Here is a 14,213-nt window from a genome sequence, read left to right as displayed (position 1 = left end):
AGAGAAGGGACTAGGTGGGATGCTCTTTGGAGGGTTGGTGTGGGCTCAATGGGCCAAATGGCCTGCCTCCACATTGTAGGGATTCTGTAATTCTGACTCAGAGGCAAGGGCACCAGCACTCAACTTCATTTATTTTTAAACTTAACCTATTTGTCTAACCAACCTGTTCAGAGATGTTATTACACACCTCTGGAGCAGGCAAGATTGGAATCCAAGCTTCCCAATCCAGGAGGTAGAGACACTACCATAAACATTACCTCAAGAGGGCCCTAGCTCTCAACATCATTACCTTTCCCAACAGAAGCAACCTTACACCAATCAACTAATTAACTGCTTCCTTATACTGCAATCCCAGCCAGCGGGTGTTCACCACTGACTGGTGAGCATCCGTTCTCTTGGATCTGTAGCAGGTTCACCAGCTAGAGCCATAAAAGAAGTGGACACTTGAGAAGGAGATAGGAGATCTGCTAAATGGACCAGCAGAAAGGCTGCTTTGTAGTTTACAAAAAAAAATTTATGACAGCATAAATCTCCATGATGTTCTGAACCCGCAAAAATCTCAAGGGAGAATTGAGATTGCAATTTCTTTTTTCTTTCCTCCAATCCTCTCGATCAAAAGCTTTAGTCGATCAAGTCAGTATATCCTTTGAAGGGGCAGTGAGAAAGCAGAGAACCTTGTCATTCTATTTTTTCTTCAAAAGCTTTGCACATTTATTTAGAGATAAAATGTTTACTAGCTCTGTTTTACAAAGGATCCCAATGTTGGTAAATTAAAATTATCAAAGTTATTCAAAATGTAATTAAACCATTTTAATTTAATTGGTCATCGCTATAGTAACCATGATTTAACAAAAATATTTATTTGGGCACAAGAGGCAGGCTGAGGCAGTATTATCCTCCAAGATGGTGGAAGCTTCCACATACCTATGTGCTGATGTCCCAAGCCGACAAAATCTAGATTTGTACCAACTACATAAATTTTCCACTCTGCTTCGCTTATTTTCCCCTTTACCAAAATACTGAAGCTGAGTGTAGCGCCCCATCAGCTGGTTTACTATCAGGTCATGTCACAGCTGAGCCCAACATTCACTGCATCCTTAAAGCTGAACACGGGTGTTTTACTGGCAGTGGTGGTTAACAGACGAAAGGTACCGTAAGTGGTGGGAAAAGTCACAACCAAAAAGATTGCATGTGATAACATCCAGAAATGCTAAACCATTCACCCAACCCAGACTTCCCAACAGGACCAGAACATAAATTCTGGCTACTTTTTAATTTCTCTGCTACAGAAGCAACTGATGCCAACTGCACTGACCAACTGAAATCAGATAATTTAGCATTGATTTACAATTTGCACATTATAGTTTGGACCCAAGCCACTCTGAAAGGACATGAATTTGAGCTCATGCTTTTTTGAATTTGAATATTGCAGCCTAATAAAGGCGCAACATTCATTTGTCCATCTCTTCAAATTAAGTAATACACTAATGTACACACTCTTATAGGACAATGACGAAATTGAGTACTGCAGATGCTGGAGATTAGAATCAAGATTAGAGTGGTGCTGGAAAAGCACAGGTCAGGTAGCATCCGAAGAGCAGGAAAAATCAACATTTCGGGCAAAAGCGATTCCTGACGAGGGGCTTTTGCCTGAAACATAGATTTTCCTGCTCCTTGGATGCTGCCTGACCTGCTGTGTTTTTCCAGCACTATTCTAATCTTGACTCTTACATGCACATGTTTATACGTATACATAAAAAAATTTAAAACAAAAGGTTTAGCAAATAGCACAAGTCTGGAAATTGGTTTAAAGTTACGCAGGCCTTACTATTATTAGACTGCAATTATTTTCAAAGTCCTGAAAAGATGAGGGTCTGCAATCTCATTGTAATGATTGTCCGTTTAGTATTAAACATGACCTATTCACACAATACCTGTACATTCTCTTCTGTAACCTGAAGTTCAGCTGTGTAAACATAATCCACAAGAATGCTCAATGTCCAGCTGTCCACTTCCTTTATGCGGACTCTTTTTGCTTTGCTCTCGCTCATTTCACCTGAAAAACAAAAGTATGCCATATATCCACAATTTCCATCTCACAATGTTAGGAAACCTTTGCATGTATAGGGCATATATAGCAATTATGTTTAAGTAAAATTTTAAACATTTTAAAATGCCCTTTACTCTACCACGATACTTAACTTTTCAGACTTAGTCAGATATTGAATGGCATTCCGTTGCTACCTTCACACGGTTTTTCGGTCCCATATGGTTCCTACAGCGTGTCCCCTTCCACTAAAATGATCACACTTTCTGCAAATCTGTGTTAGCCCATTCAACCCATCAAGTCTGCTCACCCATTCAATTGGAACATAGCTGATCTGATGATCCTCCGCTCCACTTGCCTGCCTTTCGCGATAACCTTTGGTTCCCTTGCTAGTTTTGTTCAGTCTTGAATATAGTTAATGATCCTGCCTCCAACAGCCTTTGCGGGAAAAAAATTCCATAATTTCACTACCCTCAAATGAAACTCCTAATTTTGATTCTAATTGCCTCCACCTTACTCGGAGTTTATGCATTCTGGTCCTAATATCTCTCAAGGCAAAACAACCTCTCCATGTCAGGGCCCTAAGAATCTTTTGTTTCAATAACATCACCTCAAATTCTCTAAACTCCATGGAATACAGACTCAGCCTACTCAATCTCTTCTCCAAAGCCAATCCCTCCATATCCAGGATCAACCTAGTGAGCTCTTCTGGGCTGCCTGTAATAACAGTACATAGAGTCATAGAGATGTACAGCATGGAAACAGACCCTTCAGTCCAACCCATCCATGCCAACCAGATATCCCAACCCAATCTAGTCCCACCTGCCAGCAACTGGCCCAAATCCCTCCAAACCCTTCCTATTCATATACCCATCCAGATGCCTTTTAAATGTTGCAACAACCCTCCATCACTTCCTCTGGCAGCTCATTCCATACACATACCACCCTCTGCATGAAAATGTTGCCCCTTAGGTCTCTTTTATATCTTTCCCCTCTCACCCTAAACCTATGCCGTCTAGTTCTGGACTCCCCGACCCCAGGGAAAAGACTTTGTCTATTTATCCTATCCATGCCCCTCATGATTTTGTAAACCTCTATAAGGTCACTCCTCAGCCTCCGACACTCCAGAGAAAATAGCCCCAGCTTGTTCAGCCTCTCCCTGTAGCTCAAACCCTCCAACCCTGGCAGCATCCTTGTAAATCTTTTCTGAACCCTTTCAAATTTCACAACGTCTTTCCGATAGGAAGGAGACCAAAATTGCACACAATATTCCAACAATGGCCGAACCAATATCCTGTACAGCGACTTGACCTCCCAACCCCTGTACTCAATACTCTGACCAATAAAAGAAAAGCATACCAAACGCCTTCTTCGGGACCAAAATGGGTCACAGTATTCCAGGCATGGTCTACTCCAGGCAGTGTCTTGTATAGATTTAGCAAAACCTTCCTATTTTCCTACTCTCTACCCTTTGACATAAAAGGCCATCAGTCCATTTTCTTCCCTACCACCAGCACCTAAAGTCAGTAGGTTGTTTTTGTGTTTCATGCATAAAAGCCTCCAAATATTTTTAAAAAGCTTTTGTGGTCTATGGGACATTATTTGAAAGTTGACCCTCAAAGTTTATATTCTCCCATGATCATTTGTTTGGACATTTTGTTTTTGTTAGTTTTTAAACCTCCCCAAATCCTTTAGCTCAACATAGTCTTTGCCACATTGAATGAAAAAAAACAACATACAGTTTCACACTATCCTTAACTTCTCTGGTTAGCCATTGTTGGCTGATCCCATTTCTCACTGGGATACCTCTTTGTTGTGAGCCACAAACTATTTTCTTAAATGTTCATCGCTGTTCCTCCACCACGTTTGCTGCTAATTTTCATTCCAGTCGATTCTTTTTACAACATAGGAACACAAGAACTAGGAGCAGGGGTAGACCATCTGGCCCTTCGAGCCTGCTCTACCATTCAATAAGATCATCGTAGATCTTTTCATGGTCTCAGCTCCACTTAACCGTCCTCTATCCAGAACCCCTGGTCAAAAACCTCTCTCTTAGCTTTAAAAAACATTTACTGAGGAAGCCTCAACTACTTCACCGGGCAGGGAAGTCCACTGATTCACAACCCTCTGGGTGAAGAAATTCTTTCTCAATTCAGTTCTAAATCTGCTCCCCTAATTTTGAGGCTATGCACTCTTATCCTAGGTTCGTCCGCCAGTGGAAACATCTAACTTATAAAAACGTATAAAATTATGAAGGAAATAGATAAGATTCTTCTACATTGAAATGAATATAATTCCAGTCTACTCAGTCTCTCCTCATAAGCCAACCCTCTCCACTCCAGAATCAACCTACTCTTAGATGAGATTAGATGCCCTACAGTGTGGAAACAAGCCCTTCGGCCCAACAAGTCCACAACAACCCTCCAAAGAGCAATCAACCTAGACCATTTCCCTCTGACTAATGTACCTAACACGGGCAATTTAGCATGGCCAATTCACATCTTTGGACTGTGGGAGGAAACTGGAGCACCCGGAGGAAATCCACGCAGACACGGGGAGAACGTGCAAACTCCACACAGACAGTCGCGCGAGGCTGGAATCAAATCCAGGTCCTTGGTGCTGAGAGGCAGCAGTGCTAACCACTGAGCCACCATGCCTCCCCCTCCCAGTGCCAGAACATCCTTTCTCAAGTATGAAGACAAAAACTGCATGCAGTACTTCAGTTGTGGCCTCACTAGTACACTATACAGCTGCAACATATCCTCCCTGCTTTTAAACTCATTTTGCTTTTTTTAAATTACCTGTTGCATCTGCAGACCAAACTGCTGTAATTCATGCACATGGACACCCAAATCCCTCTGCTCAGCAGCATGCTGTAATTTTTTTTAACCAATCAACCAATAGTCCTTTTTACTGTTATTCCTACCAAAATGAATAACTTCACATGTATTAATATTGTACTCCAGCTGTCAGACCTTTGCCCACTCAAAGTATTTATGTCCCTCTGCAAAGTTTCGCAGTCCTCTGCAACTTTGCCCTATCCCTCATCTTAGTGTCACCCACAAACTTTGGCACTGCATGTGGCCCCCAACTCAATCATCTGTGTAAATTGTGAGTAACTGCAGTCCCAATACTGATCCCTGAGGCACACCCACTAGCCACTGATTAGGCAAAAGTGAGGACTGCAGATGCTGGAGATTAGAGTCAATACAGTAGTGCTGGAAAAGCACAGGTCAGGCAGCATCCGAGGAGCAGGAGAATCGACATTTCAGGCAAAAATCCTCATTTAGGAATAATTCCTGATAAAGGGCCTTTTGCCCGTAACATTGATTCTCCTGCTGCTCAGATGCTGGCTAACCTGCTGTGCTTTTCCAGCAACACACTAGTCACTGATTGCCAACCACAATAGCACTCATTTATTCTCATTCTTTGCTTCCTTATTTGTGTTATCGTAATAAGGGTGGAGTGAAATGAGAAAGAACTTTTAAAACCAGGGATTTACAAGGATGGCAGCATGTTTTGAAAGCAATGAATTTGATACCTATTTTTAAAATCTTGTTTGTAGAGTTATGGGTTCCAACAATGTGCAAAAGAGCTGGAACCAAGGGGTTGTTTACAACTGAAGCTGATTGATAATTGGTTGTTTCAACACAAGCCCCTAATAAAGGTCCTCCACCTGCCAAAAACAAGGTGTGTGGTTGTCAGGTAACTGAGCAGCTTGAGCGGTGAATGAGAGAGAGAAGCTAGTCAGGGCAGAACAGAAACCAGCAAGTCTGCAGAAGCCAGAAAAGCTCTTTTCACAGTTCCCTGTCATAGGAGACTATTCACCTGAAGAGAAGCAGCTTATTTATCCTTCAGCTGATAATTCCAAGTCACAACTTGCAGTAACTTTAAGAGATATATTTTGTCCTAGTTTTCTTTTTGATGAAGAAAGATTGAGATAATGAGCAGTGTGCTCAAAGCCAATAAAAAAAATTTAAATCCTTAGTTTAACACCAATTTGTTGGGAGTTTATTCATTTCAGATGAGTGAATAGTAGGGCTCTGCAATTCAGTTTCACAATCCTGAATTAGAAAACTGAGAAATCAGTTAGGTTTGCCCATTTTGATTACTATATAGCAGCTCTGGATGGGAATGAAAACACACCGATTACAAGATGACAACAATACAGCATGTTGGTAAGCCCAAGCCAGATCAAATCAACCTCCATATCCCTGTATTTGCAACACAGGGGAAAGTTAAAAAATTCAATGACTCCCAAAATTGCCATATTGGTCAGAAACAACTCCATTTCAATAAAACAGATTGCTGCTGCTGCTGCTAGAACTGCATGTGAGACAGAGAACCCTAGCTTTTAGCTGTAACAGAGAGGAATAAGAGCTTTTGCATCAAGACACCAACTGTAGGAAGCCAAAGCTAAAGAATCTTGGTTCTGTGGGAGCTTGGCCCCACCCATTCATGCTGCTTCTATTTTTCAACATTCAATTCATCTTTCACCTTAGTGTCATATTTAACCCTAAAGTAATCTTCTGACCTAATACTCATGCATCACTCAGTCTGCCTATTTCCACCACTGTAACACTGTCTGACCACCTGTCCCAACTCATGTGCTGTTAAAATTCAATTCATGAATAGGCTGGGGCTTTGAAGACTGAGGGGCTTCCTTACAGAGGTGTATAAAATCATGAGAGATATAGAGAAGGTCAAGGTCTTTTTTCAAGATGGGAAGAGTCCAAAACTAGAGGGCATAGGTTTAAGGTGAGAGGGAAACAATTCAAGATGGACTTGAGGGACAACATTTTCACATAGAGGGTAGTACATGTATGGAATGAGCTGCAAGAGGTGGAGGAGCCTGGTTCAATTATAACATTTAAAGGGTATCTGGATAGGTATAGGAATAGGAAGGGTTCAGAGAGATAAGGGCCAAACGTTAGCAAATGGGACTAGGTCAGATTGGGATGTCTGGTCGGAGCAAACAAGTTGTACCAAAGGGTCCGTTTCCAAGCTGTCTTCATTATGTCTAGTCTTGAGGATTCCAAAGTACTCCTGGCTGGTCTCCCACATTCTATCCTCAAACTTGAACCCATTCAAACTTTGCTCCCCATTTCCTCACTTGCAAAAAGTCACAGTCCCCTATTAACAAATTACAATGAACAATAATGGCTCCTGATCAAATGACAACTTGACTTGGTTCACAAACCCTTCCATGGTCTTGCCATCCCTATTTCTGTAATCTCCTAAAGACTCAGCCCAAAATACCAGGATACAACTAATTCATGCCTCGTGAACCCCTGATATTCATCAACTAACAACAAAAGAGCATTCTTTCAGTCATTATAATCCTAAGCTTTGGAATATCCTCCCTACATCTATTTGTCTCTCTACTTTAGCTTCCTCCTTTAAAAGATTCCTTAAGACCGACCTCAATCATCTATCCTAATGTATTTCCTCATGTGGCTTGGTCTCAGGGTGACGAAGGGCTAATGCCTGAAACATCAACTTTCCTGCTCCACCCTTTTCAACTCTTGGTCTCACAATGTGTTTGGCGATGTTCCTGCAAAGGGTCTTGGATGTTTTACTACTGTAAAAATACATAAACTGTTCTTGTTGCTGGATCAACCTCAAATTCCCACCTTAACAGGAGCATCGTCTAATATTGGACACCACCTGGTTTACCTTCCCTCTTGTAAACTAAATAAACAATTTGCAACATCTGTTTTTTTTGTACATCTAACGATAAAACAGCACCAGAATAGCTTCAAAATAGCACAAAATACCAGATAATGCTGACATAGCTGAACAGTCATGTTTTCGCACTGAAGTGACTGCTTGGTGTTATCACCATTACTGAATTCTGTATCTAATTAAGAATACCTGCCAACATGACTTATTTTCTAAAAGAGACATGCAAAAACAATTGATTGTTTAAAGATAAACATTCCTGATGAAGGGCTTATGCCCGAAACGTCGAATTTCCTGTTCCTTGGATGCTGCCTGACCTGCTGCACTTTTCCAGCAACACATTTTCAGCTCATGTTAAAGATAAACACAATTTCAAACACTTGTATTGCATAAACCAAATCCTGTGTGTCAAAAAAAAGTTAAATGACAGACTGATTTAACCTGATAAGTATTCATGATAATAAATGGTACCGAATAGACTTCAATCAACTTTACAATAATCATTGACAAAATGAATTAAGTGAACACAGAATAAAATTTCAAATGATTCAGCCACACTGGGAAGTAATTAATATATTGCCCGTATATTGTTACATTATACTACTACAACAGTAATATGGGTTTTATTAACAAAATAAAATTAGTCAAAGCTAAATTTATAAACTAAATAACATATATTCAATACATTTATTTTGTGCAGAGGCACACAGAGTCCCAACAACCAGTAACAAATTGGTGTTACAAATATTAAATTAAATTTCAGTGGAAATTGATTTAGTTTTATTTTCTCCCTTTATCTTACTGCAGATCTTCTCATAAATCAACTGTGGAAAGTGACCACATAGCAGAGTCACTGAAGGCAACTCTCTTTTCAACTTTTCTTTGTTCGTTGTGAACAAACATTCATTCCTTACTCTGCATTTCCTCCTGCAAGAGCACTGAGATCAAATACTCAGCATGCAATAAATAACATCTCAGTGTTGTATTTCAAATATAGTGTAGCTTCAGGTGATAACATATTCGTTTTGGTGTACATGTGCAACTGCAAGCACAGTGTCCAGCTTCACCTTACCAGCAGTTGGCATCCCCAGAATGGGGGGAGAAGTCAAACCATTGAGGGCTCCCACTCTCAAATATTCATGTGCTGAAGCACATAACAGGATTGATTCTGAAGGACATTTGAAGCAACATCAAATGGTGACTCTTGTTGCTTCAGAGCCAGCTCTCTCACATGCAACAACATAGCCGCTTCACTAACTGGTCTTCTACTTTTTCCTCCCTTTGAGGGAGGCTTAAATTCCATTTTGAGATCTTCCCAGCAAAAAAAGCTGGAAATGTGTCGTGAAATGAACTCTTAGGTACGATTTTGTGGCCAGTTTAGGTTCTTGAGATCTACAATGAAATGTAGCAGTATGCCAATGAAAACTTCCCAAATACACTAACCAGGAGCACAATGTTCCCAACTTCTTAGATGGAATATAGCCCAAGGGTACAAGTCAGCAAACACCACATGCAGGCAGCAATGCTTTCTGTAAACTACCACCAAAATATATCCTCGATAACAAAGCAACTTTCCTGCAGAGGAGTATTCAACAATTCTCCAGTTACAGTACTGCAAACAAACAGCAGGTGACTTTTTGGGGTAGAGGCCTTTCCTTGTTAAAAGTTGAGCAAACATAAGATCACAACTCACAGGACACCTAAAAACAGGAGCAATATTGAAAAGTAAAACAATTTAAAACTTCAATTCAGGACCCAATCTTTCAACTGGCAAACATAGAAGCCAGCAATAACAACCAATTTAACAGTCTCATCATTTGCTTATGTTGGCTTTCTATATTCTGTTACGTATTGTGTAACAGAGTTGTGTGTGTTGTGTGTTGTGCTTCATTCACCTTAGCAGTGTTTACTTCTGGAATGGGTGAAGGTAATCAAAACACTAAGAGTTCCTTTTAGGAATTGCTCACATTGCAAAGCACATTCAATGAAAACTGATTTCCAAGGGCATTATGAACAAGTACAAACAGCCATATTTGCTGCTACCAAGACAATGCAACACAGCTGTTATACCGAATCATCTTCCAATTTTCCCTCCCTTTTTGAGGTTGCTTTAAATCCCATCCCAGAATTTTCCCAACAATGAAGTTGAAAGTTTACCAAGGCAGGATATCTTGGCAGATCTCACTTTCTCCTCGAAGATTTTACACTCTGGTAGCCATATGTGGCAGTGGACAAAATTTCCAATCCGCAGCACCACACTTCTGACCAATCATTTTACTAACTACAGATATACGTAACTACTGGAAATACAATACCTGTAAACATTGCGTGGAAGTATGGACTGCAGGCTGCCAAAACAACTCTGTGTGCTGAAATTTCAGTATCTTCAGCTACAAGTGTCACATCACATAAAAGGTTCTGACTGTAAGAGAACAGAGTGAAGTTTAATTGAAGAAAATATTCAGTACTAAATCTAATGCAATATCCTTTTACTAACCACTAACATCACCGTTCTGCTTCCTAAAATTCAAAACGTTAACAAAGAGTAAGGGAAACTTGAGGCTGGGAACTGTCAGAGTTTTCTAGAAATGCTGTTATGATAACCTCTGATTGCAATCATGCTGGAGAATGTTTTACTAAGTCAACTTGTAAAAAAGTGACATACCGTGAACTATAACATATTCTTCCCACTCTTGAAGGGAAGACTCAACATTGAGTGCAAGTTAATTTGCTCTCTCTGTCCACTTGCTGCCCTGTGAAATATGTCAATAATTGACAGTCGGCCTCATTGTCAGTCAGTCAGTCAGTCAGTCAATCTTCACACAGATTAGAGAGGTCCACTTCATAATCTCAAAAAAGGGAAGTTTCAAATCACAAAGGAATCTTGCTGTTACAACCCAAATGATAACATTACACAATTCAATGCGGAGCACGCTCGATTTGACTGCACAATTTTCAAATCTTGTTGAATGTCTAATAAAATAACAAGGAAAGCAGTATTGTCGATACCATGCACTTTTAAGAATTCTTGTTTTTTTCATGATGGGTGGGAAAAAAAGGAATTAAAACATTACATAAGAAATGTTTTACCCAATAACGAGATCTCTATTTCTATTTTCATTTGCTCACAGCCAAATAAATTTCAGACAACCTTGCCCAAGACAAGGTCAATTCTATCCTGAGACTGTATGTCCAGCACCCATGAAAATGAACCTATCAAGTACATGTTAATCTATAAATAATTGTGGCCTTCATTGAGCATTTCACTAGTGATAGCAACAGTAAATAGTTTATATGAATGACCAGTAGCAAATATATATAAGGCCCCAAGATTATAAAATGCTGAAAAAGAGTTAGAGGTGTTATCTGTTCTAGTAACTGACATTTGATCAATATAAAATTTCCAATCCCACAAAACAAAAAGATAATAAAACATTGCAAATTGGTACCAATGCTAGTGGTTTAAAAATATTGCTGGCTTTTATTTGCCTGAAAAGTTTCAGTAAAACAAAATGCCACATAAGTATTGTCAGTTATATACCGCTCTGGAGATATATTTTGACCTTACTTAAATCAATAAAGAATTGAAACAGAGGTAAAAGTGACAAAGTGTGGCATCAAGGTACCCTAAAAAAAGTAAAATCAAAAGGAGGAGGGAAAAAAAAACTTTCCATTGACTGCAGATATGCTCAGTACAAAGGAAAACGGCTACGTGGTGAAAGGTCAATATTCTCTCCACTGGAAAATCACTAAGAGTCCTAGTTCCAATCATCTTTGGCTATTTCATCAATGACTTTCTCTTCATATTAAAGGAAGGAATGTGAAATTCATTGACAATTGCAGTCTTCAGTATGATTAGCAAATAATCAGTCCAAACCCACATACAGCTAGACCTGGACAATATTCAGGCTTGGGCTGCTAAGTGGCAAGTGACATTCACGCAACATAAGTGCGAGGTAAAGATCACCTAATAAAGATCACCTCCACCTAGACATTCAAAAGGATCATAAATTAACTACCCATCATCGACACTGTGAAACAGAGCCCATGTTGTGTCTATCACCAGCAACCAGCCGTATAAATACTGGGGCTGTTGAGAACAGATGAGGGACCAACTTCGGCGAGTCACTCCTTCTGACTTCCTACAGTCTGTCCATGATCTAAAAGGAACTATGATGGAATACTCTCCATCTGCCTGGATAAGTGTAATTGCAATAACACTCAGAGCTCAACACCACCTAGGAATACCTCCATTAAACAGTTCAATAAGCTTGCTCACCACATCCTCCTGAAGGGCAACATATGTTCGTTTTGGCAGCAACATCCTTGTTCCATGAATGAATACAAAAGATTCAAGATTTTCAAATGACACAGGTTGGGGCTTATAATTAATGCAGAGTAGGACCACAACAAAATACAGGAAGAGGATTCATACATTTCCAAAACAGGTCTGCAATTGATAAAATGGTTTGCAATATTGTGCAGTTCCAGATGCAAGTTATGAAAAGTGTGAAGGCATTAGAGAGATTGCATCAAAAATTCACAAGGTTAATTCCAGGCCTAAGGGGCTTCAGTTAGGAGGGTAGATTGGAGAAATTGAGATAGTTTCCCTAAAGGGAAAGCTGAGCAATGATTTGATAATGGTATCCAAAATCAGGAGGAGGGTCTGAACAGAGTTAATAGGAAGAAACTCTTCCCACATATGAAAGGAAAGGATCAAGAATAAGAGGGCCCAAATGTAAAGTAATTTTAAAAAGCAGCAAAAGCAACACAAGAAAAAGGAATGGGGCTGGCACAGAGGCACAGTGGTTAGCACTGCTGCCTCACAACGCCAGGGTTCGATACCCACCTCAGACAACGGTCTGTGTGGAGTTTGCACATACTCCCTTTGTCTGCGTGGGTTTCCTCCGGGTGCTCCTGTTTCCTCCCACAATCCAAAGTTGGGCAGATTAGGTGAACTGGCCATGCTAAATAGTGTTCAGGGGCATATAGGTTAGGTGCATTAGTCAGGGGTAAATGTAGAGTAAAAGGGAATAGGTTTGGGTGGGATACGCTTTGGAGGGTCAGCGTGACCTGTTTCCAAACTGTAGGGTGTCTATAAAAAAAACCCTATACTGTATTACAATTGGGCTTGATAGACTAGATAGGTGTTTTCACCTATGGATAAGGCCAGAACTAATAAAACTGTTGATTACTATCGCCAATAGAAAATTCAGGAAAATGTTCTTTTTCAGATAAACACTTGGAGACAAAGAAAAAATTGCAGAGCTACTGGGAAGTAAGATTTACTTAGTTGTTTTTGCAGAGAGCTGGCACAGACGCAGACGCAATGAGATGAATGACCTTCTGTGCTGTGCAAAAAGCCAAAGAACAATGGAAGCTGGAAATCAGAAGCAAGAACAGAAAAAAAACCTTAGCAAGTCTGGCAACATTTCTGTCAAGAAAGCAAAGTTAACATTGCGGGTCCAATGTCCCTTTTTCAGAATACTGGCCCAAAACATTTAACTCTGCTTTCTCTCCACAAATGCTGCAGGAGCTGCTGAGTTTTTTTCCAGCATTTTTGCTGTTTTTGTTCCTTCTGTGCTATCAAAATTTAAAGATTCTACCAGAATAGCAGGAACACAGAACTCAAGATCCACATTTCATCATGCAATATAACCAATCAGCATAGAGTTTGAAAGTAAAGCTTGTTAAGTATGTGAGAAAAGAAAAAAAGATGATGTTGATGGTGATAGATGAAAAACGGCAAAAGAAGGCTTATGTGCAGCATAACCACTGCTTAGATTTTTTTGGGGGCTGAATAGCTTGTTCTGTGCTTTAAAAGTTATGACAATTATTAATTAGGCCAGTAGGAAGGTGAATCCAAGTTCTGCAAACCAGTACAAATTAAAAATAAATTGAAACCCAATTCCTAATCTGTAGCAAAAAAAAGGAAAATCGTATTACGGAGTAATATTATTTACTTGGCCACTGCTAGGATGCCAAATATCACCACAAAATGGCACATAAAGACCCTCAATTCCCTAGGTCAGTTCCTAACCGTCACTGACTTGTCATGGTGGAGCTGCAAGGCAGCAACAAGAGAACAGGCAACTGAAAATAGACATGTCTGGGTCTGCTATTGTGCACCTAGCAATGGGTTGTTAAAATAGTGGCAGATGATCTTTAGTGAGAAACGTTTTTTCAAAAAACTGCAATGACTTTGCTGTTCTCTCTCTCATTCTCTTCGGGTAGTATGCCCCAAGAGGACACTGGCAACCATGGGCCTTTACTGGATTAGTCCTTTCTATGGTTGGCATGCTCTTCTGCTATCAGTTTGACCAGAAAATTAATCTATTCTTATTGCACGCTAATACACATAATGGAATGATTTATAGGCAGATAATCAGCCTATTTGGCCTTGTTACTAACACAACCTTCATGGTTAGGTGAAAGTAGGCTTGAACCCTAGAGATTCTGGTCCACAGGTAGAGGTGCTACTAGA

At 40.0% G+C, this 14,213-nt stretch overlaps 1 protein-coding gene across 3 annotated transcripts in view; it reads right to left on the bottom strand.

Moving 5' to 3' along the window:
* The window catches only part of klhl2 (kelch-like family member 2), a 144,418-nt gene that overhangs the window by 95,346 nt on the left and 34,859 nt on the right, over positions 1-14,213 (bottom strand). For 2 of the 3 annotated variants that reach the window (XM_060832759.1, XM_060832769.1), the window contains exons 3-4: positions 10,045-10,151; positions 1,935-2,056 (exon numbers count right to left, since the gene is read on the bottom strand). In XM_060832759.1, the coding sequence (XP_060688742.1) occupies positions 1,935-2,056; positions 10,045-10,151 (229 nt within the window). Of the gene's footprint in view, positions 1-1,934; positions 2,057-9,886; positions 9,949-10,044; positions 10,152-14,213 lie in introns of those variants that run through there. The other variant, XM_060832778.1, reaches the window with a different exon arrangement.

The sequence above is a fragment of the Hemiscyllium ocellatum genome, chromosome 1 (assembly GCF_020745735.1).
Source record: "Hemiscyllium ocellatum isolate sHemOce1 chromosome 1, sHemOce1.pat.X.cur, whole genome shotgun sequence".
Classification (NCBI taxonomy): Eukaryota; Metazoa; Chordata; class Chondrichthyes; order Orectolobiformes; family Hemiscylliidae; genus Hemiscyllium; species Hemiscyllium ocellatum.
Note: the sequence above shows the minus strand (reverse complement) of the source record. Positions and strands in the feature narration are given on the sequence as shown.